Here is a 27958-nt window from a genome sequence, read left to right on the forward strand (position 1 = left end):
AGGGGTCGTGAGAGACCTGCCTCTAGGCCCTGACAGTTGGTGATGCAGTTCCGGTGGTGGCTCAAACAGTGCCTCGGAATCCAGGAGCTCTTGGAATACTGTGTGTCTGACCATTGTAATGTGGTCGTGCAATTTGGGAACTGTCACATAACCCTAAAGTTCAGGAGCAGTAATTATTTCATAAGGTCCCTCCCCAAACCAAGAGTTCATCGTCACCGGAAGGAAAACAAAGTGCCACTTACCTTCTGTGCTTTAGGTGGGGCGACTCTGTAAAAACAAGATACAGTACCAAGGTCAGCAGAGGGCATCACCATGGAAATTCACTAAACCAGGAAGCTCTTGCTTGAGGTACATTTGAAAGTGTCAAGGACTCCCTGCCCGCCTCCCCTGCCACAACATATAAAAGGTGTCTCTAGAGGAGGGCTAGGAGGATCCCTTGCCCCAGATCCGTAAGTCTTGCCCTGACCCCCTTGTGCACCACCACCACAGCTGTTGACATGTACCAGCTACGACAGACAAGAAAACAGACACCACATCTTACGACTTATATTAACATACCCAACTGCCTTTCACTGCCAAACAGCAATAGTTTGATGCAGTACATGAACTTACTACGTGTGTGTAAAATATATATCCATAAATATGCATATACATTTGTGCAGTAACATGTAAACATTTGAGTCAAGCACATGTATATATTTATGTACACGCCTGCATATATAAATGTACATACACACGCATGCAACTTCCAGTCATTCTTTGTAGGTAGCTTCACCAGTCTCATCTGTGGCCCAGTGTGTGCCCCTTTAAAAATCACTCCTAGATATGCAAGTGAGCCTTGTTGGTAAGAACTCGCCAATATGTACCAGAAACTTGGTTTGTCCCTGCCGCCTAACCACTGAGAGTGTGAGGACAGAAGCTGGATTTTCCCTAAGGTGCAAATCGTCCCACCTCAGTGGCATCCTACACCCTCAAATCTCTCAGCACCTTCACTTTGTGAAGTCTGCTCTTCAGATCCCCTCCTGTACAGAACACGCCAACCTTGCACTTTGAATTGCCAGTTGTGGAAACAAAATAGTGTATCCTGTCTCAGCCTTTTACAAGTTACCTGACGCCTTACTGCAAATGTAGCACACAAAGACTATAACACCCAGAATGCAGATCACATGAAGACCGGGTGTACTGTTTGCTTGGACAGGTACTTGCAATGCAAACAGCAGCTCCAACATTCGAATGCAGAAACGTTTTACCATTGAAGGCCGACTAGAGCTCTGCACCAAAATCCTATGCTTCAGAATTACACATTCTACGTGGGTTATCTTTGGGCTGTTGTCTTTACGTTTACATTTGTACTGGAAGATGTTCCTAAAGTACAGATCGCACACAGGGGACCACTGGGTAGGTGTAGCCAAACACCTAGTAATCGCACTAAAATGGCTTTAATGGCGCAAAAGCGGCAAATGCCGTCATAGGCGCGCGACCCTTCTAAATCTCAGCTCATTTACCTCATATGGGCAGTGCACGGCTTCAGTTTTTCACGCAGCGCCGCGGTGCGTGAACTACGGGATATCTAGGCCTAGTATCCCGGTGACACCGAGCACTCTGGCACACCAATCCAAAAAACTCACCTGCTGAGGCTGAGGGAGAGTCTGTCGGTGCAGGACCGGATCTTGTTCTGCGCCTCGATGTGCGTCATGGAAGAGGTGCTCTCGCCGTCGATGCTCAGCACCCAGTCTCCCACACTCACCCCGGCCAGCTCGGACTTCCCACCGGGGGACAGCTGGAAAGAAAAAAACAAGCATTTTCAATGCAACGGGTCTCTCATTTGTTCGAGTTCGAGCTATTAGCGTTGTAAAACAAAAAAAAAACGCGTGGAAAATAAAAAGATAAAGTAGTCCGAACTTCAGGCTGAAAACATGAGCCTCGTATGTTTTTGGTACTTTACCGGTGCTATGCAGGTGGGCTAAACACCAGAAAAGGCATGACGTATGCATGCGGTTCACAAACGAAAGCAAGCGGATTTTAAAAGGCAAGCCCACGAACCAATGTAAGTGACTGACGTGGCATGGGCGTGGTTTGAAGCCCAAAGAGAGATTACAGAATGGATGGAGCGCTTTGCGCTCGCCCATAAAAAGGCATTTGTGAGGCGGGCTATTTCAGTGCCCCCAACAGTGATGGAGTCATTGTTTGTTAGACCAGCACAGGACACTCTGAACCACAACCCACCATAACCGAACAGTATCATCACCTCAGCCCCGGGACCTACTAGATCACCCCATCTCCCCGGTGTTCTTTTCTACCCCTTACCCAGTCTCCTTCAGATGTGCCCCTTGCTTAATTTGAGATAAAAAAAAAAAATAATAAATTAAGAGCCGGGGCCCAAAGCACTTCAAAGGAGTCCACTCCAGCTGGCACCACCAACAACCCTGCTGCTGACTGCCAGTGCCAGCATTGCATGTGTGTTAGATTTAACATTTTAAATGAACACTGGGCTGATTAAAAACAGCTTAAGAAAAAGACACACAACGCCACCAAGAAGTCTAATCCATAATAGGCGCTGCTGTTTAGAAATAGGTGCAAGTGCTGAGCGCTTGAAAACACCTGCACAAATGAAGCACTGGATGTGCCATCAGGTTATTTAGATCTATGAGTTAAAGCTTTTGAGATTGTTCATCTACATATACGGAGAAGAGAGCCTGAAAACAGATTTCACCCAGCTGCTGAACTATTGATTACATTCCTATAAGATTTTGATTCCTCAGTTCCTCCTTTTGATTTCCTACCTCCAGCGCTCTGAGGCTGTCGTGGTGAAATGTAGCGCTATCTAAAAGATCAATATTAAATAAATACCATAAGCACAGATAGCACTTGATCTCATTATGAGTTGGGCACAAATTGCGTTTGATGTTGCTTTGCCCATGTACTTGGAACCCCCTATCAGCTGGTAGTAATTGTAATTTACAGTCTCGCCTTTTGGCTTTCCCACTGCTGTTCAGCATCAGCAAAAAAAGAAAAAAATGGTTACTGGCAATGCTGAACAGCGTAGAGAAACCGATCCCCACCCCTAGAGTGAGATGGTGCAAATGCCCATGCATCACCAAGTATGTACACATATGCATCATGATGCTCCAGCATGATGATGTATATGCATGCATGGGTCACCAAACATGCGCACACATACACTATGACTTGGTGGCTGTTTTGTTAGTTTTTATACTTTACTTTTCCAAGATGGCAGCCACCCAACTTAGAGCGATTAAAAAAAAAATAAATAAAAAAAAAAAAAAAAGTTGCACAAAGGAATATGTAGGGAAAAGAGTGGCCCAGTTGGAAATTGCAGCTTTCAGGCACTCCTAAAATTGGTTTTAAAAAAAACAACTCAATTTAAAAGAAAAAAATAGGACACGGAGATGCAGTGGTAAAACAAATGGGGTGAGGAGGAGAGCGGAAATGAATGGTGCTGCCGGCAATAGGGGCGGGCAGGGAGTGGAGGAGGATTCCCTGGTGTTGAAGGAGGAAAAAAGCAGTGACGGATGGGGAGAGCTGGGGGAAGCAATGAGCAGGCCTAGGTAGAGTAGGAGAACAGCACAGACAGAGTGTGGTGGAAACAGCACACCCGGAAGAGGGGATGAGGGCAAGATAACACACATGTATTTCCATGGATCACTGTACAGGGTAAATATTTGTCCAAGAAGGGTGAGGAAAGCCATCGAATCAGAAGCAAGCAAATGAGATTGACAGGAAAGCCCACAAATGATAGGTAAGGGGCTGACTTAAAGTCCAATGTAAATTCAGTATTCATACCGGGATGTAGTACTTACACTAACAACTGTCGCCTACGGCAACTCATACATGGCGCTGCCACCCAGGCCCATAGGCGGGTGGCAGTGTCACTAGACATGGAAAAGGCATTTGGTACCCTGAGTTGGGACTTCCTCCTCTTGACCCTTGAACGCATGAGATTCGGCTCTGGCTATTTAAAATGGATCTGTACCCTGTATAATAGCCCAATGGCCTGGGTCTAGACAGGTCAGTTGATTTCGGACAGCGTCACACTCCAGAGAGTCAGTTGACTTTGGACAACTTCACAATACAGAGAAGCACGAGAGGCGTTCCAGCTCTTCCGGCTAATCTTTGCTCTTGCTATGGAACCATGACACAGGGATTCATGAGCTGGGCGTACACCATGTCACCTTGTATGCGGATGATGCCCTAGTTTTCTTCGCAAAGTGGAGGCCTCTTTACCAGACCTAGTGCTCTTATTGGGTGAATTTGGGGACATCTCAGGGCTCAAGGTGAACTGGCCTAAATCATGCCTGCACCCCTGGCACCACGTCCTGTATTGCACAGGGCTGCCCCACTGGGACTTTATCTTCAGTGGTGCTACAACACTTTTACATATCTGGGTGTTCAGATAAACCACTCTGAAAGAATCATCCCGGGAGGCAGTGTGGAAAAGGTGGTGGGCTCCATCTCTGCCATTCTGGCGATCACTACCATTATCCCCATTAGGTCTGGTGGCAAGCTCCCAGAAGCTGGTGCTACCCTGCTTACTCTACTTTTTTGCAGCACTTCCGATAGTGCTTCCCAAAAGCTTTTTTTGTGCGCTGCATGACCTCCCACTTGAATTAATATGGAGTGGAGGCCGCAAACCAGTTGCTCTAGCCACCCTTCAGCGACCTCTATCTAAAGGCCGAATGGGTGCACCCAATTCTAAGCTGTATTGTGCAGCAGCAGAACTTCAATGGCCAGTGTCCTGGCTATGGATGGCTGCATGCCCTGAATAATACTTCTCCGCGAGGTCCTGGGTAAAACGACCATTTATATGTGGTTGTCAGATAGAACCATTCGCTTCCGGCATGAGACGTGCCAGATATCCATGGCCCGTGTGCGTTAGCACAGATTTATCCATGGTAAAGAACCCCCTATTCCGTACTCCCCAGCCAGAGAGATATGGAACCTGCCGCAACTCACCAGTACACAATGACATGGGTCCCTGGCGGGGAGTTGAACAATTGGGGGAGCTATCACGAAGGCACCCTTACGTCTTTACAAGATGTCATGGATACCTATGGTATAGGGGCCGGTCATAATCTGACATTCCACAACATACATTGCGCACGACAGGGAACACCGGGGAAGCGGACCCTCTGTATCCCCCACATTACATGCACTTTTGACTCAAGACCGCAAGCGTCATGCTGTCACCACCGTATACACATCCCTCAGTTCCACACCAAGGGACTATCCAGTAGGGGTGTGCACTAGATGGGACGGTGTCTTCCCGCAACCATTGTGGGGTAAAGCTTAGGCCAGGGAGCTCCAGCAGGTTAAAGAGATACCCCACAATCTGAGATTCTGATTCATGCAGCTTGATTACATGCATCACGCTTACCTTTCCCCTCAACACATTAAGCACGTGTTCCTGGCCCCCTAAGTGCCCCCGTGCAAATTAGTGAACGTTGGCTTTTACAACATTTATAGGAATATCCGATGCTGCTGCCGGTTGGGACACAGTTATTAGCACAGCTGCCAAACTTGTGGAACTTCACCCCAAAGCCAAGGGCGACAAACATCTTCATGGATTCATCAACCGCACCTTCGTTCTGTTTAAAAGGCAGGTAGCAATGTAGGGGCTACCTGCCTCCCCCGATTCCGCAACGTTGGTGGCCACACCTCTGACACGGCGACAAGCAGAAGCAAGCACCCTTAAGTCGCTTCGAATGAAAGGGGACTCACAGGCCGGTGGCGAAGGTTGGGAAACCACATTGGAGCGAAAAATGACACCGACCCACCCTGAACAGCACCAGGCCACTACTAATGAAGGCTCACAACGGCATATCTGACAGCAGGCTATCCCACCACGGGCGCGAGAGCGCAGAGAAAACTGGGAGCAGCACACCAGGGGGCTCACACACTGACATGACCTTTGAGAGGCCTGGGGTCCTCCAACCTTCACATGTAACCACTAAACTGGTCTCACTGGTGCCCCTTTCCCCGGGTCGTTAACTATCACGCTCACGCGACGCACTTGTCACATAATCCAAGTTTGAGACTGGCCGCTCTCCACCAATCCAACCACATTACACGACTCGTTCATGGTACAAGCGGACTCCACAGTTACAGTTGTTATTATATCTGAATCACCACATTTATCCTGCTCTTTATTAAGAAAGGAGGGAAGCGGGTGCACTATTAAGACACGCGGGCATCTCGTTTATGACACGCATGGCCATATTGTAATGCTTAGGCCTGCACAATAATCTGATGTCATATCAAATGAAGAAACTGAATAAAACATATTTATATAAGAAAAGAGTCCAGTGTAAATACTGGTATTGTACTCAAGGAGTGTTCGACAACAAATATCTAAAATCATTCTGTAGGAGAGACCTAAAGACGGCTCCGTCCCTCGACATGGGGTCCCATGTTACGTGTATCTAGTGCGTGTCTGTCATGCATGTCTAGGCGTTTATGCCACCAAGTTTAGTCAGAAGTGTATAGAAACTACCTGCACAAAATAGTGTCAAAGGGATATGAACACACGCAAAAACATGCAAGCATGGTCTAATAGTTAATTCCTATTTCTATGCAAAAGAGCGTTAATCGGGCACAAAGACATACCCGATGCTAGGAGAAAACGTTATTTGCCCAAATACCGGTGTTACATTTAATTGACATCATCCCCCCAGTCGCACCAACAAGCCCTTCTACGGGGTTCAAGGGCCGACCGCTGGCCCACGCGGCCCCCTCGGGCAGGCCCGGGGTGCTGGAGCTCTGCTGGCGCGAGAGTGTCTGTCTAAACACACGCCGCCGGAGCCCTCGCGGACAAGTTTCGACAGCACAAAACAAGCCTTTAAAGGCTGCGTTTCTAGCCTGGAATTCCTCGCGCACTCGTCCATGTGTCGGACGAGGCGATTTAATTGTAGTCTACGCTCTCCGGGCAGATGAACAGGGCTAACAGGGCGGCGCACGTGCCAAGGCCCGCTTCCACCACAACCGCAGGAAGACAGTCCGGGGTGGGGGTCGAGGTGGGACTCTAGGGCTTGATTCGTGAGAAATTAGGAAAAGGTGCAGCAGAGAGCATGGAGACACTCCCACCCTCAAGATGGAATATTAGTGTCTGGCGGGCAGCAGTGTTGTGGGGTCCCCACAGCAGGATCCTCAGAGGTGGGAAGGCTCCTGTCCACAGTATCGTGGCGTGTCTATGTGTGAGTTTTAGGCGGGAGGACATGCGGAAACAGAGAAATCTGACTGGGTCTTCTAGAACGTGTGATCATGAAGACTATACACGTGTGTGTGCATGTATACATTTTCATGAACATTAGTCCTGTCAGTATCCTGACGTGAAAATATTAAAGGAGGTAAATAGCTAATTACACTTCACACCCCTGACAACTGCTCTGTGCCCTCTGTAGAGTGGCCAATAATTGGATGAGCATGTATTCCGGACACCCTTACGACTAACAGGCACTGTGAGAAATTTGTACTCCATTTGGACTGAACTCAACAGCTCTCAATCCTAGCCCACTCACATCCTGAATTCACACAGTCGTATAGAGGTGCCTCTTAGTGCCATGCACTACACAGGACTAATATGTTGTAGGAAAATATTACAGAGGTAGACTATCCTCGAAAAAGCAGATACTCTTAGGGAATGAGAGTTAAAAAAAAAAAGTGAAATGCAAAGAGGAACAACATCTTTCTTCTCAGCCTGGGACAGCAATGTTTGTTTTTTAAGGTTGAGCGTAAGCGTTCAACCTATAGTATACTTTTAAGTATACTTCTGTGGGCTTCCGGCTATTCCATTTGTTAGTTTCAGTGTCATTTAAAAATCCTTGCTTGCTAGTGGTCAGCGAAGCCTCTTTGTCCCTCCTCCTTCTGTGTGAGAGCAGTGACCAACTACTGTAAAATGATGCTTTGTCCTGTTTATCTGTTCTGTAGGGGATTTTTTTTTTTTTTTAACTTTCTTTCCTGCTCCTCTCTAGGGAAGCTTTCTTTTTTATTTGCAGATCACTCTTCCTCGGAGCTTAGCTGTAGACAAGGCTATAAATCAGGCTGTTACCTTGGTCACATTTGGTCTTTGTGGGCTCTCTGCACTGTCTCTCAGCTGCCTGGCTCACACCCTTTCTTGGCTTGAATTTTCTTTAACAAGTGTGCCTGCCAGTTTGCAGAGGGCAAGGGTGTAATTGCTTGTAGTCTAGGTACCCAGCTCTACCAGGGCTCTGCAATAATTGGAGACAGTGCCCACTTCTGCTTCATACTGGGGTCCCACTCACAGCTCCATCAGTGCCCCTCACTTCACACATTCCAACCTTCAGCTGTGCCAGTGCCAGGAACCCCACACACGCTGTCTGCCAGAGCACCTTAGTTCTTGCAGTCAGTACACTCTGCTGCTCCAGTACTGAGATCTCGGGTGCAGCTCCATCAGCGCACCTCAGTTTTACCCCTTTGAGGTCACTTCCTTTCCTATACTGGGACCCCTCTCAAATTCAGTTCCGTTACAGCAGCTCAATTCCAATATTCAGTCCCACTGTCAAGCCAATATTGGACCCAAAAGAGCAATACACAGCTCAGCCAGTGCACCTCAAGTCTAACATCCAACGCCACTGTTGATGGGAACCACCACAGCTCTGCCAGCATCCATAAATTCCAACATTCAGTGCACATTTCTTCTCAGTACTAAGGTTCGCACACACGCCCTTCAGGACTCCTCGCTTCTGTGGTTCAGAGGCAATGTCACTCCCATACTGGGCCCCACTTGCAGCTTCACAGGGCACCTCCAGGCTAACACTTGGTAACAATGGGCCGCCAATACTAGGTGCCATAAATTGCTCCATTAACACATCTCACTTCTGACCTTGTTTGCCCGTTACTATTCCAGTACGGCAGCCCACATACAACTCTGTCAGTACACCTCAACCCTGACCTGCAGCGCCCCATTATTCCAATACCAGGAATTACATGGCGCTCCGTTTCTCATTCTTCACCTGCTGCCTTTCTGTTATTCTAGCAAAGGGCCGGGACACAGCTCTGTCTATACCCCCAATCCTGATCTGAAGTGCCACAATACTGCTGTATTGGGGCTCACATACAACTCTGCTAATCCACCTCTTACTGTTCCGCAGTGCCCCCTGCTGTTCCACACTCTGACTTCAGTTTGAGGACATGGGGGAGCCAATTAAATCTATTCTTAGCTGCCATCTTTATTTGGGAGGGTTTGTTTCACCAATCTCACTCCTTTCTTTCCTTCACTCTGTTTACTCTCAATGTTTTCTTTCTACCCCACCTTTCTCTTTCCAGCTCTTAAAATCCACACATTAACAGTTTCACTCTTTCTTTCAACTGTTTATTTCTACTTCTCTTTTTTTTTTTTTAATTCCCTCTTCCTACCTCCTCTTTCAAACTCACAAAAACTTGGTTATTTCTTTCCTTGTTTTGTTCCTCTCTTTTATCTTCATCAGGCGTTCATTCTTTCTTTGCTTTTTTATTTGCTCTTTCCTTTGACTCTGTATGCGTCCTTTCACTTTTCATTTTTTAGATCTTTCTGCCTTCCTTACTCTGGTGTTTTTCTTTTCTTTATCTCTCAATTCATGTTTTACTATAAATCCCTCTGTTTCCCGCCTGTATGTGGAAGCCACAAGTTACTTGTCGGGACCCGAAGTGTCAAAGTGGTTTTCCCATTCTCTGTCTGTGGGAAATGTGTCGGCATATACTAGCCCTAGTTCTTTCACTACTTGTTTCTCTTACCATCTCTCTTTTTGTTTTCTCAAATGTTCATTTTTCGCTTTCTTTTCACACTTCTTTAATTATTTTTTCCTTTTTATCTTTCGTTCGCTAGCTTCCTTCCCTTTTTTCTTTTGTCTCACACGTTTGATCTATTTCTTCTTAGTTGTGTTTTCATTTTCTCATTCTTTCTTTCCCTTCTTTCTTTTATTTCTTTGCGACCCGTTCTTTTTCTTCCTTTTGTCTGTTGAATTCCTTTCGCTTCTCTTTTTCCGCCCCATCCACTTTGTCTCCTGAGGCTTAGTTATCAATGGTGCAATAGGTGCAGTGGCACTAGGGCCCAAAGACCTTTGGACCTCAACTCTAATCACTGGTGTTTTTTCCTACCGAAATTGCAGTCAACCATTTTCCTTTCTTGCTCCAGGGCCCATGACACCATTACAACGCCACTTGTCCTCTCCATCTTTACTCCCGACTCCCTCTTTCCTTTCACCCTCCAATCCATCCCAAATTATATTTTTGTTATGGTGTTTTGAGCAGTACCATCTAATGCTAAAAGTTTATTTCTGATAAAGGTTTATATGATAATCGTATCCATTTTAATATAGAGTAAGAAGGAAAATGGAAGTGCTTTGGTTAAATGCTGGGCCACTGGAATTATATGGCAGGAAAAGACAGAATTATGAGGCAGGGTTGACCAATTTATGTGGCAAGAAAAGTCCAGTTTTAAATTTACAATGCCAGTAGCTCTAACTCAAGATCTTGCGAGACCTATTGCAATGCAACTGCTTTTTAGTGGCTATTACCAGTGGTGAGGTAAAAGACAGGGTGGGATGGGGGGTGGAGGTCGTTACACTTAAAGATGGTGCACCGGCCCAATCTGCCCCATGCCCCACCCCTAGGAGGCCCTGATGAGACAGCATGAAGGCTTAGATACCCAGATACAGGCAGTATTCGGATCGGGTGACGCTGAAAGTAAGGTTGCCAACTGACTGTATTTTTACAGACTTGACCAGTATTTTTAATATCCTGGATGGAGCAAAAATTAGAAAAAACACCTAAAGCTGTTTTTTTTTTTTTGCCCTTATCAGTATATACTTTAAACTGTAAATATAAGAAGAAATCAATTTAAACAGTGTTCCAAAGTTGCCCTAATAATCCCAGACTGATAATTAAGTAAACAAAGGCAGAACAGCCATTTTAACAAGCATAGGCAAAGTCAACAAGAGCTACTGGCTTTGCCAATGCTTTTTAGCCATGCTGCATAGCTAACTTGATACTGTGCAGTTTGGCTAAAGAAATTCAAAAACAGCTTTCGACATGGCTAACTGCACAGAATTTTGTTGGATCTGTAACATAAAAGAAAAAAAAGGTGAAAGCATGTTTTAATTTTTTTTTTTTTTATGCTGGTGGGCAGAAGCAACGTTGGGTGAAAGTAACACGGTGGAGGATGCAGCACGGGGCACGGGTGGGCAGTAGAAGTCTACGCAACATGGACACAGGTGGGGGAAGCAATGTGCAGGTGTGGGGGATGTAACACAAAGGTGGATGGTGGGATTCCATACAAAAGAGAGAAAAGTGGAGCGCTGAGGGAAACAAATGGGAGATCAAGTGTTGAGACAACATAAGGGCTGGAATAACCCTGATGGTAAAAGAGCCTCAGGACCAGAAGAAGCTATGGCAAGGAGAATTTGGAGGCCCACCAATGCCAATACACCTGGCACCAATCTCATGTCTCTCAGCAGTTAGGGATATGAATTTGAATTTCTAAAGCGCGTGAATACCCGAGAGTGTCTCGTCACTAGGGATCTCAAGGCATAAAAATAAACTGTGTCTAGAGCACTAGAGAAAACAGCCAGGATTTCAGAGCTTTCCAAAAGCTTAACAAATTCGATTGACTTATGAGATAAAGTGATAATTTGTCCCACAACTTGCAGGTATTGTAAACAAAACTTCAACTGCCCAAAGAGATTTAATATATTCTGGGGACGTCAACCATGAAGTTATCTGCAGATCTAAAAATTTCTGGTGGGCCTGTACCATCTGATTTTATTTACAAGAGGCGTAGTTTTGGTGGTAAAGAGGGCCTTACTAAGCACAGTGCCTTAAACGTCCTCTTATTCACCGGGAGCAAATTAAGTTTGGTCAGAGCTTTCAACACTAAGACACATTTGGGGATATTTGTTTTAGGAGATGAGCAGCTGCGTTCTGTAGCCTTTGAAGTTTGCTGACAAGTGGTTTCCGCGTTCCCATGAAGAGAGCACTGCAATAGTCAATTTGTGAAAGAATCAGAGTGATGACTACCGACTTTTGCATCTGAACTGGGATGAATGGGAACACTTTCCTAAGGGATCTGAGCAACGAGAAACTTGGAGATGTAAGTTTACTAGTATGCTCCTTGAAGGATAAGTCCTTGTCAAAGATTATCCTGAGATTCTTTACCTTAGTAGTCGGAATCAGTGTTGAACCCAGAGTATGTGGCCTCCAGGGAAGACCCCAAAAAGAGGTATCTTTCCCAAAAACAAGTACCTCTGTTATATCGGAATTTAATTTCACACAGGTAGAGGTCATCCAGTTAGCAATATCCTTCATGCAGTTACAGAATCTAAATGCAACATCCTCGATTGAATCAAGAATAGAAACCACAATTTGTCCGTCATCGGCATATGCCACAGTAGCAAGGCAATGCAAATGAATCAGGTTGGCCAATGGAGCAACATATATATATATATATATATATATATATATATATATATATATATATATATATTGAAAAGTGTAGGACTAAGTGAAGACCCCTGTGGTACCCCACATGGGAAGGAGAAGGGGTTTAGAGTGGAAATCTCAGCAGACTGCCATCTGTTCTCGGACTTTCACAAAAGTGGGAATGAGGAGAGAAATAAGACTAGAGACAGTGACACCCTAAGTACCAGGGCCAGGATAAACCCCAACAGCAAAATCAGCACGGGAAGGACAACCAACACCAAGAGCACTCAAGATGAGGGAGCATCAGTCCTGGGAGACCCAGGTGCCCGCTGGAGAAAGGAGCAACTCGTGGTATCCAGCCTCCATTGTCCTTGCCCTCACTGTACCACAAGAGCAGTCACTCATCCCGATGAACCACCACTCACCCCGAGAGCAGTGCATTACCTCACCACACCCCAAGACCCTGCCATGCCTTCTCCCCTCCACGCTGCCATAACTGTCTGTTGACTCACAGCTGTACAGTCAGAAGGAATTCCTGGAACATAACGTTGTGTATGAAAATAAATCCACACCGAAGCTAAAAAGGGTAATGAGAAGCAGATGTGGTGTTCAGAGCGCTCTGCAGGGGCACGGGGAGCGGACAGAACTAGTCTCCTTGTGCTGGGCAGTCTCGGAGGACCCAGGCTGGAGGGCAATCACCACAAGATGGCCGCTGACGAGGGAGCAGCACGACCGCTAAGACTGTCACCCCCGGAACATTGTGGGCCTGTGTGGGTTCGGAGTCAATTTAGGTTTGAAGTGCCCCCTCTTTCCCCTTCAGTGGGGCAGCTCCAACATTCGGTGGAGGGGGGTTACTGTTTCCAGAGTGTTTCACAGAATGGAAGCTGAGCTGCCCTCGGTGATGAGGAGATGCACGCCATTCCCGCGCACCCTCACAGAGATTGGGAAGGGCGGAGGGGGGCTGCAGATGGAGAGGTAGGGGATGGGCATTAGCTCGGATAATGCCACCACCAGTGACCCCTGCAGAGCACGTGTAGGGCCTGCAGCCAGCTACCCAAACTAGAGGGCGGGGGTGGGGGGTAGCGGAGCGGTCATTGGATTGGAGCTGCTCACACACCTCTACCCAGGGGGGGCACACACCCTTTGACTAATTACTCTCTCGAATAATGTTGCCCACCAACAACCCGAGTGTATTAAGTACTCTGTGATATGTATAATCAGTGACACCTGCTGAGTGTAAGATACATATATGAACTGCCATTGGCACAAATGCAGCGCAGTGATGACATTGTACGCTGTATCTGTACTTGTACATTTGTGTAACTTGCCAAATGAGCTGTAAGAGACAACTTCAATAAAGAGGGTTTAAAAAAGGCAAGGGAAGCCACACTTAAATTTGAATATAGATCTGCACAATATCTGCTACCAACATACAGTAAAAGTAAATAGATTTTTTTAAAGAATACTAAAGCTATACTTCACTACAGACCCTTACCTTGACAATATATTGGGAGTCACTAACATGGGGTCGGAATATGTGCAGGTAGATATTATTAACCCCAGTAATTTGACATGCAGGCATCAGTAATGCACAACAGCAAACAGCAATTGTCTCCTAAGTGAACCAAAACACAGAAAAAATATTGACACATATAATGATACTCTAGAGCGAGTGAATTCCACGATATAAACATTCATTGCTACAGAATAGTATGCAGGTCACAACATGAAGATATCCGGAGCGGGCATCAGACAACAAACTTTCTGCATACCAAGCTTCCAGCCAACACATGCCCAGTTAGTAACCATTCTCAGAGCCTAAAGATGATGGCCAGAAGTTAGTCTGGCTCCCAGACCTAGCAACACTCAGACTTGTGGACATGATGACTATTATAACAGAATCACAAAAGGAAAAGAGTTTATAACATAATCCTCGCTGGGTCACACAAACAAAGCACTCAACAATACACCTGCGAAACCTTCTAGATGTTGCTAAAAACAGGCAAAGACAAAGCCCCAACTCGCAGCGCCCAAAGTCCTTCATCCAGCTATGGCCCGGTGTGGTGCTACTCATGGCAGGGTCTGCAAACTCAATACAAGCAATGCAGTGTGATGAGAATATAGCTTAAAATAGGGCTTACTGTTTTATATTTTTTTGTTGCATTTATGCATATTTACATTTTGCTCATCCGATCAGTATTCATCCTTAATTAAAAGGTGTATTGTGAGGAAAAAAGTAGCTAGTATTTTCCCACATCTGGTTAACTGATGAATGTGGCTGTCATATTTGTGCCTTATAGGCTTTATTGCGGTGTAATAAAGCTTCCTGTGTGTGACATAATCTTGGTGTAAGAACTTTAAGTGCATTACTTTCCACGTGTAATTTAGAGAAACGTCTTTAGTACGTAGGCAGTGTTATTCTCAACACTAAAGTAGTGAACCTGAATTAACCTAACAGGACCAGTCATTCAAAATGCTGAGTTTGTATACAATTTTGGTTCCAAGTGTCTAATCAACATCACTAATGCATCCAAGCGTGCTTCAGGTCAGTGATATGCAGGGCCCCAGTGCATATATTGCAAGCAGATGCTCATACGTGACATCAGTGTTTGGGGATCCTTATGATACTAAATGTGTCAGTGTCACAACTGTGCACAGGATCCTCCAGGGGCTCTCGGCTCTTAGAGGAAGACTGTGCTTGTGTTGCTCACCCAGACAACGTGTTGCTGGACGCTGCACACAGCCTGTGGCTGGGTAGCCTCGCAGCCTGGGGCCCACTGACGATTCTTTGTGTTGATGGTTACCTGGAGACTGGGGGGCTGCAATCAGTGGAAGACATTAGCTGGCAGTGAGAAAGGGATTTCATACTTGATCGTATTCTTTGCGTTTTCAGCTGATGCCAGGATGCAGAAGGAAGAGGCGTGGTCAGGCACATGAGCTACCCTTAGATGGTAGACTCTTCAGAGGTTCCTAATATAAGATGAAGTATAAGTCTTTCCTGTGATGTCATTTCATACACAAGGGAGTCAATCATGACAGAAAGACATCACCACACATTTGTTCTCTAGTTGTCATCTGATCATCGCCCACTTACTTTATTTTTTTGTCAATGATTCTTGAACTTTTGTATCTGTATTCCCCTTGGATTCTTCTCCTGGATCCTTTGGTGGCGCTCTTTTCTCTTCCAGATGTCAGGGAGACTCTGGTTCCTGGCTTATCTTGAAGCAAGCATTGTCAGATTGCCAAGGAGGGTTTTTCACCTTAATGGTTTTCTACTCCTAATTGGGACTTTCATAAGCAAACAATTGTAATTTTTCACGTGTGATACCTGTGCAGGGTGACACTGTCTCTACTGGGAGAAGTTGTCCTTTTCTTCGGCAATTCAGAAGGAAACTCAAACGACCTTCACTGCATCCAGCCCTTCACACCACTGCTTTTGACGCTGTAAACCAATGCACTCTGCTTTCCTTAACGATTACCTTGTGAATCTTGTGCTCAGATTTCAAATTTCCTCACCCACAGAACAAAAATGTACTTCTAGCACCTTATTCTCAGAGACTCGTCAGGTGAGCTTTGAAGGTTCCCAAAGGCCCAATTCCATGCCAATTCTTTTCAGCATCTACAATTTCTTGCTAATCTCATTAATTCACTATTTTGGCCTAACAAACTACAGCTACATCCACTTGAAAATAATTTTCAAAGCAGCATACATTTCCGTTTTTTTTAAATCCTAACCTACATGAATGTTGACAGAAGAGCAAAACTTGGATCATAAAAATCAATGTAAACTAAACTAATTTGACACTGATATGAGTCCCTCTAGCAGAAGCCCCAAATTCCTTGAAAATGGCATTTACTGTGGTGAAGTAAAAAATGATGCCACAAAGATTTACTGAAGCACGGTTTTAAAGTGTGAAATTAACAGCATAGTACAGACTTAGGCCTGTATTTATACTTTTTTAGCACCGTATTTGCGCCGCTTTTTTTACGCAAATGCGGTGCAAAATTACAAAATACAATTGTTTTTTGCAAGTTTGTGCCCCTTTTGCATCACAAAATGACACAAATTAGGAGCTAAAAAAGTATAAATATGGGCCTTAGTTCTTCACTTTCACACAAGACAGCACATCCTACTGGCCTAGCATACCCACGAGGATACAGGTTGTATTCACGCAGGTTCTGTTCTGACTGGACTATGCAAATGCACTTTTTCTAAACCTATGTCGCCGAAAGTGAGCGTATATACGATGTATATGTATATATGCTTTTGGGCCTGTATACCGCACCGTCAGTGTATCCCAAGTGAGATTGCCACCCCCCCCTTTCAGTGTAACCTCCCCCCCCCAACAAAAAAGAACCAAAGAAAGAGTGAAGACTCCCAGCTGCGACTCTTAGGTACTGTAGTCATTGTAGGAACACTTCTTGTGGCTGTGTGGGTTGGAAACAGCATAGCCCTGCCTGCCAGCACTAAGCTGGACTTAGGATGCAATTTAGGGGACAATGTGCGCACACGAGCTAGGCACCTCTACAAAAACAGCTACCTCCAATACAGTGCTGAGCATGCAGCTAGGGGTAGCCCTTTGCCCAGAAAAATGCACCACACTCATGGAGTGAAGCCAAAGGGCCGTATTATTTTTTCCTGCTAAAGAAAGCTCAGGTTCCTTTTACATTTTGGGTGCTACCTTGTGTAGGAGGCTGGCTCTCTATATAGTGTACAAAAAGTATGTGCACTTTGCAGAGAGTCCAAGCAACCCCACCGTGGTTTACAGAGGTAAAAATTAGACCACATAATGCTCTAATTTTTATGGTAACTTGTTCGAGCAGTTAGGCAAAATCTTGGAGAACTGCTAAGCATTTGTTGTACTCACAGTATCAATAAATGTGGACACACACTCAAAAGAATAACTGTAGGAAGTTGGCTCTGTATGTACTATTTCAAAGTAAGAAATAGCATGCACAGAGTCCAAGGGTTCCCCTTAGAGGTAAGATAGTGGCAAAAAGAGATAATTCTAATGCTCTATTTTGTGGTAGTGTGGTCGAGCAGTAGGCTTATCAGAGGGTAGTGTTAAGCATTTGTTGTACACACACAGGCAATAAATGAGGAACACACACTCAGACAATTCCAGGCCAATAGGTTTTTATATAGAAAAATATATTTTCTTAGTTTATTTTAAGAACCACAGGTTCAAGATTTACAAGTAATACTTCAAATGAAAGGTATTTCACTTAGGCACTTTGAATCAGCAAAATAGCATGCACAGTTTTCACAAAAATGGCAATAAGCTATTTTAAAACTAGACAGTGCAATTTTCAACAGTTCCTGGGGGAGGTAAGTGTTTGTTAGTTTTGCAGGTAAGTAAACCACCTACAGGGTTCAAGGTTGGGTCCAAGGTAGCCCACCGTTGGGGGTTCAGGGCAACCCCAAAGTTACCACACCAGCAGCTCAGGGCCGGTCAGGTGCAGAGGTCAAAGTGGTGCCCAAAACGCATAGGCTTCAATGGAGAAGGGGGTGCCCCGGTTCCAGTCTGCCAGCAAGTAGGTACCCGCGACTTCGGAGGGCAGACCAGGGGGGTTTTGTAGGGCACCGGGGGGGACACAAGTCAGCACAAAAAGTACACCCTCAGCGGCACGGGGCGGCAGGGTGCAGAGTGCAAACAGGCGTCGGGTTTGCAATGGAGTTCAATGGGAGACCCGGGGGTCTCTTCAGCAAAGCAGGCAGGCAAGTGGGGGGGGCTCCTCGGGGTAGCCACTACCTGGGCAAGGGAGAGGGCCACCTGGGGGTCGCTTCTGCACTGGAGGTTTGATCCTTCAGGTCCTGGGGGCTGCGGGTGCAGTGTCTTTACCAGGCGTCGGGTTCTTAGAAGCAGGCAGTCGCGGTCAGGGGGAGCCTCTGGATTCCCTCTGCAGGCGTCGCGGGGGGGTTCTCAGGGAGGTCAACTCTGGCTACTCACAGGGTCGCAGTCGCCGGGGAGTCCTCCCTGTAGTGTTGTTTCTCCGCAGGTCGAGCCGGGGGCGTCGGGTGCAGAGTGCAAAGTCTCACGCTTCCGGCGGGAAACGGGTTGTCTTTAAAAGTTGCTTCTTTGTTGCAAAGATGTTTCTTCTTTGGAGCAGAGCCGCTGTCCTCGGGAGTTCTTGGTCCTTTTAGATGCAGGGTAGTCCTCTGAGGCTTCAGAGGTCGCTGGACCCTGTGCAACGCGTCGCTCTTGCAGTTTTTCTTGAAGTGGAGAGACAGGCCGGTAGGGCCGGGGCCAAAGCAGTTGGTGTCTTCGTCTTCTCTGCAGGGCTTCAGGTCAGCAGTCCTTCTTCGTCTTCAGGTTGCAGGAATCTATCTTCCAGATTCTGGGGGCCCCTAAATACTAAATTTAGGGGTGTGTTTAGGTCTTGGGGGTTAGTAGCCAATGGCTACTAGCCCGGAGGGTGGCTACACCCTCTTTGTGCCTCCTCCCTGAGGGGAGGGGGGCACATCCCTAATCCTATTGGGGAAATCCTCCATCTGCAAGATGGAGGATTTCTAAAAGTCAGAGTCACCTCAGCTCAGGACACCTTAGGGGCTGTCCTGACTGGCCAGTGACGACTCCTTGTTTTTCTCATTATCTCCTCTGGCCTTGCCGCCAAAAGTGGGGCTGTGGCCGGAGGGGGCGGGCATCTCCACTAGCTGGAGTTCCCTGGGGCGCTGTAACAAAGGGGGTGAGCCTTTGAGGCTCACCGCCAGGTGTTACAGTTCCTGCAGGGGAAGGTGAGAAGCACCTCCACCCAGTACAGGCTTTGTTACTAGCCACAGAGTGACAAAGGCACTCTCCCCATGTGGCCAGCAACATGTCTGGTGTGTGGAAGGCTGGGAAAACTAGTCAGCCCACACTGGAAGTCGGTATGTTTTCAGGGGGCATCTCTAAGATGCCCTCTGGGGTGTATTTCACAATAAAATGTACACTGGCATCAGTGTGCATTTATTGTGCTGAGAAGTTTGATACCAAACTTCCCAGTTTTCAGTGTAGCCATTATGGTGCTGTGGAGTTCGTGCATGACAGAATCCCAGACCATATACTCTTATGGCTACCCTGCACTTACAATGTCTAAGGTTTTGCTTAGACACTGTAGGGGCATAGGGCTCATGCACCTATGCCCTCACCTATGGTATAGTGCACCCTGCCTTAGGGCTGTAAGGCCTGCTAGAGGGGTGACTTATCTATGCCATAGGCAGTGTGAGGTTGGCATGGCACCCTGAGGGGAGTGCCATGTCGACTTAGTCATTTTCTTTCCACCAGCACACACAAGCTGGCAAGCAGTGTGTCTGTGCTGAGTGAGGGGTCTCCAGGGTGGCATAAGACATGCTGCAGCCCTTAAAGACCTTCCCTGACATCAGGGCCCTTGGTACCAGTTACAAGGGACTTACCTGGATGCCAGGGTGTGCCAATTGTGGAAACAAAGGTACAGGTTAGGGAAAGAGCACTGGTGCTGGGGCCTGGTTAGCAGGCCTCAGCACACTTTCAAATCATAACTTGGCATCAGCAAAGGCAAAAAGTCAGGGGGTAACCATGCCAAGGAGGCATTTCCTTACAATAACTCAAGACCAATTTACAAAAATACTTCAGATTTTTATAAATTGTTTAAGACCAAGATCATCAAAATCAGGCAAGTCATTTTTAAGTTATGACTTTTCCAAATGTAGTAATTACGCACCATAGGAATCAAGGGGAGAAAAGTTTAAAAATGCATATAAAATCGGGCAATGCGCTTACCAAGGTCTTCTTTCATTTTTAGGTCAAGGTCTTTCAAATGTCCTGTGGACCAGCTGGGGAAGTTCGGGCGGCTCCAGGTTTTGGCACGAGCAGCTGCTGAAAAGTCCTTGGAGCTGGTGCAAGACCACTGCGGACGACTACTTGGAAAAACAATGCACAGGTGGACTTCAAGATAAGTTTGATGGGTTCCCTTTGAGGATACCAGTCGCAAGGAGTTGGGCACCCTTAAAGCACAGCTGGTTCTCCGGTGCAAAGCCCAGGGAGGCTGGGTGTGGAGCAGGTAAGTGAGCCCAGAGCCATGCGCAAAGGTGCCCTTGGTGTCAAGAGCAGGTCACTTTGAGGGTAGATTGCAGGTCAGCAGAGCCATTCTGGGGGTGATTCTTACGTGTCCTGAAGTCCCTCGACTGGGGCTTGCTCCTGGTCCTTTGCCCTCCAAGTCCGTCAGGTGGAATTTGGTCTGGCTACTGTGTTCAGTTCCTTGGTCAGCTACCGGTCAGTGAACTGGACTTCACTGGCCTTTTGCTTCTTTTTTGCAGGAAGTGATGCCTTCAGTCTGGAGGGAGATCTTTGGCAATTTTCAGAAGGGTGGAGGTCCTCTTGGGGTTTGTAGAGTCTGTTGGATGTCCATGCAACCCCACAGAAGCGATTGTCCAGTCCTGGGTGCAGTAGGCAGGATTTGGTGCCTTTTCTTTGTGCAGCACGATTGCAGTTCTCAAGCCTTGGGTCTTCTTTGTTTGTGGCCTTCTTGTGACCTTGGAATCTGAACTGTAGGCCTAGGGGTGCCCACTAAATACTGCATTTAGTGGGTGTTTAGGAGAGTCGCTAGCAGCGACATGCAAGATGGAGGAAAAAGAAATGGAGGGGGTCATCTTGCATGCAACACCTTAGGGGTGGTGCAGGCTGGGGGTGGCCACCCCTCCTGTCCTTTGTGCATTTTGCTGTTGTAGCTCCCACAAAAACTAGGGGTTTGCAATGGGGGTGACCATCTGCTGCTAGCAGCAGGATGGGGGTTGAGTTTCAGGGTGGCACGACTTTTGAAGCTCACTGGCAGGGCAGTGCACATTCCTGGAGGAGGTGGTGTAACACCTCTGCCCAGGAAGGGCTTTGTTTTCTGAACTCAGAGAGCAAAGGCTCTCACCCCAGGGTTCCAGGATCTTGTATGGTGGTGCCAGGCTGGTTATGACTGGCCAACAACCATGACAAGGTTAGTTAGTTTTTGCATGGGTCACCGCTAAGGTGACCCCTGGGTACATTTGCAATATACCCAATACTGGTACCAGTTCTGATTTATTGTCCTGATCTGTTTGAAAGCAAACAACCCAGGGTTCAGAGTGGCCATCATGTAGCTTTAAAACTCATACTGACCAGTGTCCAGCACATGCATTTTAAAATGTCTGCTCTGTTCACTTACTATGTCCCAGGTTTGGCAAGGACACAGTAGGGGCATATTGCTCATGCATATATACCCACACATGCATTATAGTGCACCCTGCCTTAGGACTGGAGGCCTGCCAGAAAGGTGTCTTGCTTATATTGCAAGCTGTGTGTAGTGGACAGGTCACACAGTGTGTGTGTCATGTCAGTTTTGCATTTTAAGATTGCACCAGGACACTCGGCCTGCCATGGCAGTGCTGGGTGCATTGAATGCATGTTTCCGGAGGGTCGCGCAAACTGTGCTGCTGCCCACAGGGGCCTACCCTTAGTACCTCATGTCCTGGGTACTTACGTACCATTTAATCTGGTCTTATAGTGGCAGCTAAACGTGTTGCCAATTGTGCCAATGCATCACAGCAGTTTTGGAAAAGACATCTGGACCAGGGAACTTGGTTAGCAGGAGCCCTTGGTCCTAACAAATTTGAAACCTCATCAAATGCCGGGCAAAAAGTGGGGGGCTATCCATGTAAAAAGAGGCACTTTCTCACTCCTTGGAAAAGGCAAATCTTTGCAGGATTCAAATCCACACACATCGAGAAATCCTGAGAGGGTGAACACATATGAAGCTCTGTCCTCTGCTAAGATTATTCCAAAAAATAAAGGAAACCTTGTTATGTGCATTGTGTTACTCACACTAGTCTACCCACCTCCTTGAAGCATCATCTTTGAGCTTGGTGCACACCCCAAATTAGAGTCAAAGAAGGCAAGGAGCTTCATATTTTAGATCTGGCCTTAGACAAGGCTGTTCAATTTTTCTTCTAAAACTATATGTACATTATACTTACAGATAGGCACTTCTGACCAGCCCTCTTATTCTAGTGGTGTGTTACAGTGTTATTCACATTTTTCTTCCACCCACTCCACCTTGGGGCAATAGTCCAGCCCACTTCAGTCACTGGCTAACTTCACTGTGAGTGAAGGCACTTTGTCCTTTCAAAAGCAACACATGCACATACTAAGTTCAAGGGGATACTATGTAAATGTGTCCTTTGGAAACGAAAGTACTTTTCCTTTCAGCCAAAATTTGTTTTCATTATGGATTGATGAAGGCCCCGTAACTTCTCAAACAAAGGTTTTGCAAAAATCATGACAAAACAAACATTTGCGATGCCAAAAGTCTGGCAGCTAACGCCAGACCTATTCTCTTTGTGAATGCCTGTTTTCCCTGGCAGTGATCAGAGCTGCATTGCCTGCAGCAAGGAAGCTAAGATAATGCAGATGTGTGTTTCGGGAAATTCATGGCAGTGATACATTGAAAGTGCTGTTTTGGAACTAATTTAGTGACAATCGTGCGGTAAGGGCAGTTATGACGCACTAAAAATCTTGCAGTGACCGTCGTGCTGCATTTGTAATTGTGCATTAAGGCTAAAGTGGCTGTGGTCTTCACTGTCAATCGTGCCACATACTGGCAGTGAGAGTTGTGCTGCATTAAAAATGCCGCAGTCACAGTGGTGCTGCATTCGAAGTTGGGGCGTATTGACAATGCAGCCGTGGCTATCGAGCTCTCCTGGCAATGCTGCAGTGACCGTCGTGCTGCATTGGTGACAGTCATGCTGCCCTTAGGTATTGACAGTTGTGTGCTACCGGCAATGCTGATGTGACAGTTGTTCATCACGTACAATTCTGCATTGACAGTTTTGCTGCTTTGGCGATGCGCAAGGGACTGTCGTGCTGCGATGACAAGGCTGAAATGGCAGTCATGTCGCGATGACAAAGCTGCATTGACAGTCGTCCTGCATTGGTGATTTATGTGGCTCAGTGACAGTTGTGGTGATGGTGAAATGACAGCCATGCTGCACTGGCAGTGCTGCAGTGACAGCTTTGTTGCATTGAAAATGCTGAAACTGCAGTTATTCTGCACTGCAGTGCTGCAGTGACATTGATACTGCATAGTCGAGCCTAAGCTGACAGTGGCCCTGCATCGGCAATGCTGCAGTGCAAGTTGTGCTACACTGGGAATGCTGAAGTGACACTTATGCTGCACTGGCACTGACTGAGTGCTGCATTTGCAGTTGCCTTGTAAAACAGGTGTACTGCACTGACAGTCATGCTGCATTGTCAGCGCTGGAATTAGAGCCATGCTGCATTGACAATGCTGAAATGACAGTCGATCTGCATTGGCTAAAGTGCAGTGGCAGCCGCACTGTGTAGGTAATGCTGAGGGGACAGTCATGGTGGCACTGCCAGCGCTGAAGCGAAGGCCGTGCTGCACTGGCCATGCTGCACTGACGGTCGTGCTGCATCACTTTTGCACCCGTGCAGCGTTCGCATTTGGGCTGCACTGACCGCACTGCTGCATCGGCAGTGCTGTAGCAAGGTTGTGCTGCACTGTAAGAGATCCGGGCAGCCTATTTCCTGTATATGGGCAATATCAAGGTTAGGGAGATGGTACACGCTCAACCCGCGAAGCACCCCAGTTGCGGCGGCGGTGTGAGCTGATGTGTTAATGGGAAGCCTCTCGCTCTTATGGGCAGCATTTTAGGTAAAATCACGCTACTGCTTGACCTTTGGCAGTAAACAAAATAAAGACAGGCAATGGTGAGCGCTGTGATAGTGAGGCGGATTGACTGGAGAGGGGTACCCGGAAGAGGGGGTGACGGTGAGTGGTGGCGAGCAGCGTTTAGCAGTCCTCTGCGCTGCTGGTGGGCTGTGGGGAGACCCAGCAGTGGCCGCTGGCGCGCGGTGAGTGGCAGTGAAGCTGACGGGTGCGGATGGTAGCTCGTGGTGGGCAGCGGTGGTTACGGCTGTGGTGAGCTGAGGGGGTATGCAAAGCCCCCACCAGGTGGAAGGCAGTGGGTGCTATGTTTAGCCACCGTTCACCTGAGCTCAGCGATTCTGCAGCAGCACCACTGAGGACGAGCAGCTGCAGCAGCCAAAGATACCCCTTCACCTGCTGCCTTCCCTCACCCGGCAGCGGCGGGGGAGGGGCCACGATGTGCTCATCAGGGCCCATGAGAGGGTGTGGGGGACACTGGGGGCCAGGGTGTACACATCTCGGGGCATCAGGTCACCAGGGGTAAGGTGTGCCCATCTCACGCGCTAAGAAGTTCTCTGTCCCGCTCTCCGGGGGGCGGGTGGAAGTGGGTGTACTCATCCTAGGACACCCGCAGCTTGCACTTCACATGAACCCTGTACCTGGCAGCAGTTACCAGCCCAGGACCCTAACCATTGCAACCTGGCACTAAATCAGTGTTGTACGGCAGTGAAGCATGACCACAACTCCCAGAATGCATTGGCTTGCTGCATGAAAGATCGGGAGAAAGGCGCAGGATTTCCGTGTCTGAGTAATTTCGTAACAGAGGTGCAGAACCCCTGGGGATGATACATCACAATGGACTTTACTAAGATAAAGTAGTGTAGTAGGGCAGCTGATATAGCCGTCGCTCTGCCACATGTGCCCCTCTCCTTACCACTGGGGGGAGGGAGCAAACTCCTTTGGCACCCAATGCATCCAGCAGCCTCTTCCACTTAGTAAAGACAGGTAAAACCCTTACTAGCCCATCGCCCAGACCCTTTGAGTATTTAGAGGTGCTGTCTCCACTTAACAGCAGCAGAATAACCCTCATTTATCTCCCCCCCTCCCCCCGCCCACACACACCCACCCACCCTTTTACCACACAGTGAGCACAGACCGTGGTAAAGGCCTTGCCTACGTCACGTGTCCCTGTGATTTGTGGGAGCTGGAGAGACTTTATAAGGTAGGCAGTGTCAAGCGATAGGTTTACGCTTAATTAACTGAACAAACCGGAAGTATGAATAGGGATGAAGTGACAGGAAATCCTTTTGGCTATGGGGGTGGCTAGCCTACAGCCAAATGCAGAACGAGGAGAGAGCTGTCACGGAGAGCTGCAATTTGAAGTTTTGTTAAACTGCTTTTTTGACAGAAGACCATATTCCACCAGAAAAAAATCCTGGGGTTTCACTGGGAAAGAGTGATTCCACCAAAGAGAGGTCTATTTGGCACCAAGAATGACTCTGGAGGGGTGCAGCCAGTGGCGGAGCCAAGCCCAGCATTCTCCACCGTAACCATAGTCCTGAGGAGTGGTCCCTTCGAAAAAAACAGAGACCCTCACCACTAGGGCAGCAAGGGTCTGCGGAGAGAGAAGAAGCATCTCACCTGCTGGTGCTCCCTTCCCACGGCCAGCAGATGATTGCCCATTCTAGGAGTCCAAAGCAGAGGGGTTCAGGAGATGCCCATTACTCCTGACCCAGAAATGTTGAATTCAATGAGTGAAGGCAACCAGGAGTCATCTAGCACACGGCCATGACCAAAAGACTTGGGGTCTACAGACGCCGGTCCAGTCAAAGGGACAAAGCCTTTCCAATCAACCAATGATCAAAACGGTGGACTCAGAAGAGCAGTGAACACAAAAAGTATTGGGGGGGAGGGGGGACAAGAGACGAGACCAGTTTGTGGTTGTACCACTATTGCTGTGATCCAGTCTCTTCAGGAATGGTTGTGTGAAAACTGTTAATTTGGGACCTAAGTTAGGGGTTCCTCCATACGGAATAGGTGGTCTCACCCACATAATAGTGTCATCCTTCATCATTTGGCCACATACCCCCACCCAGGTAGGACAGTGCCACCTCGGCGGACTCAACCTGGTGTTAAATGAACCCAGAGGGAGTTCTTAGATTATATTTTTATGGATAATACAGGGATCCAATCATTTAAGTAAAATTACCTAACAGAACACCAGTGTAAATCACACCTTTAATAGTGGTGTCTGCTGGTAATATAAAAACAAGAGAAGGATGGGTTTTTGAGTTTAATGACTCATTCCGTTGCTATAATCCTCACGGCCAACATGTTTCTGCCCACACGCTTAGCCATAACTGGTCGGGGACATTCTTCAGGGCCTCAGATCCCTAGTAAGTGTGGTGTGAAGTGTAACCTATCCTATCCTAATAGTGAGAGGCTCATATGCAACACACTCAAGGCCTACCTGAGTATTACTCAAATTTGGATGTAGCTCTGTTAGAGGAAAAGAGGAACAGACACCATAAGACCTATTTATACCTTAGAGAAGCCCTGTGAATGGCATGCACTGGTGGCTATATATACGTGTGAGTACATCTAGTATAGAAACACAGCAAACCACTGCAAACAAGGTGCCAGATCACATGCCACTAGTGATATCACAAACCATGCAAATATTCATTATTATGAATGTAGTGCCTATAAGCATTACTTATTACATCCACTCATTCTCATTAATTCATGAGAATATTCGTACTCTTACCCTAAACTTTAAGGGCAGCTTGCCCCTGGTCTGGGGTAGGGGTGATGCCCCTTGTAGTCACACACTGTAGAAGGGGGGGAAAGTAAAAGAATTGCTACGGGGTGGTATTACTTGTCTAGTATCTACACTATAGCTCCGCTTGCCTAGGTGATAGCCTGCTTGCTCAAGAAAAATTATGTATAGGAAATGATTCAGATTCTCAAGTCTATCTGTGATAGTATAAAGAAATAAGCGTTGAGAAATAAGATTGTGATGTCATAAGCAAGATTTCAGAGCGTCCTAATAGGATTATGTAGTATGAAGAGGCACACATTCAAACCTTGTATTAGTAGTAATAGAAGAAGAGAGGTGTCAGCCTTTCTGTTGTGTGGAAAGCAATGGCTCCAGGAACGAAAGGAACCAAGAGCCTATACGCAGCGGCACACAAAGGCCCCTGCAGCAGGAACAGCAAACATGTGACCACTGTCACAATGATCATTGCGGGAATAATAGGCACCATTCAGGGAGTAGAACCCTGGCATTTCAAGGTTTTTTCTTTTAGGCACATGGTGCTCTCACTTCCAAAAGTAGGTTTAGTGACTGGAAAATGCAACATAGTCCTACAATATGGACATTTAACTGCTTAGACCTAAAATTCAAAAGTCCCTGAAAAGCCAGACTAAGGCAGACCTATGAGTACAGTTACATAAACAGAAAGGCCTTGCCTGATTAGTCATTTCATTTTCTGGAAGTGTGGGCCTGTTACCGGCCAAACAGTTTGAGAGGTATGTCCAGTCAACATTCCAGTTCGAATACCAGCTCTGTCAATCACCACAGTGGAAGAGCCCGCCATTGCTATATAAGGTCGACTTGTGGACGTTTCACTGCACACAAGAAGATGGGAGTGTCTGACACAAAAGGGAGGGAAATCATTGACTCGCATTAAAGACAGTCTTGATTTCAAGTGATGATCAAAAGAGGAGATCTTCGACGTTGGAGAAGTAAGCGAGAACCTTACAGGTTGAAGAGGGACAAAACCCAAAATGAAGGCCGCATAGTTGAAAACGTTTTCAATAGTCTCCAATAAGAAAGACACTGGCAACTCCGGGTGCACTTTGTGAACACAGAGAA

At 47.0% G+C, this 27958-nt stretch overlaps 1 protein-coding gene across 1 annotated transcript in view; it reads right to left on the bottom strand.

Annotated features, from left to right (window-relative positions):
* The window catches only part of PDLIM7 (PDZ and LIM domain 7), a 111628-nt gene that overhangs the window by 62997 nt on the left and 20673 nt on the right, over positions 1–27958 (bottom strand). The window contains exons 4-5 of the mRNA XM_069201692.1: positions 1629–1780; positions 243–267 (exon numbers count right to left, since the gene is read on the bottom strand). Of these exons, the coding sequence (XP_069057793.1) occupies positions 243–267; positions 1629–1780 (177 nt within the window). The remainder of the gene's footprint in view (positions 1–242; positions 268–1628; positions 1781–27958) is intronic.

The sequence above is a fragment of the Pleurodeles waltl genome, chromosome 7 (genome assembly GCF_031143425.1).
Source record: "Pleurodeles waltl isolate 20211129_DDA chromosome 7, aPleWal1.hap1.20221129, whole genome shotgun sequence".
Classification (NCBI taxonomy): domain Eukaryota; kingdom Metazoa; phylum Chordata; class Amphibia; order Caudata; family Salamandridae; genus Pleurodeles; species Pleurodeles waltl.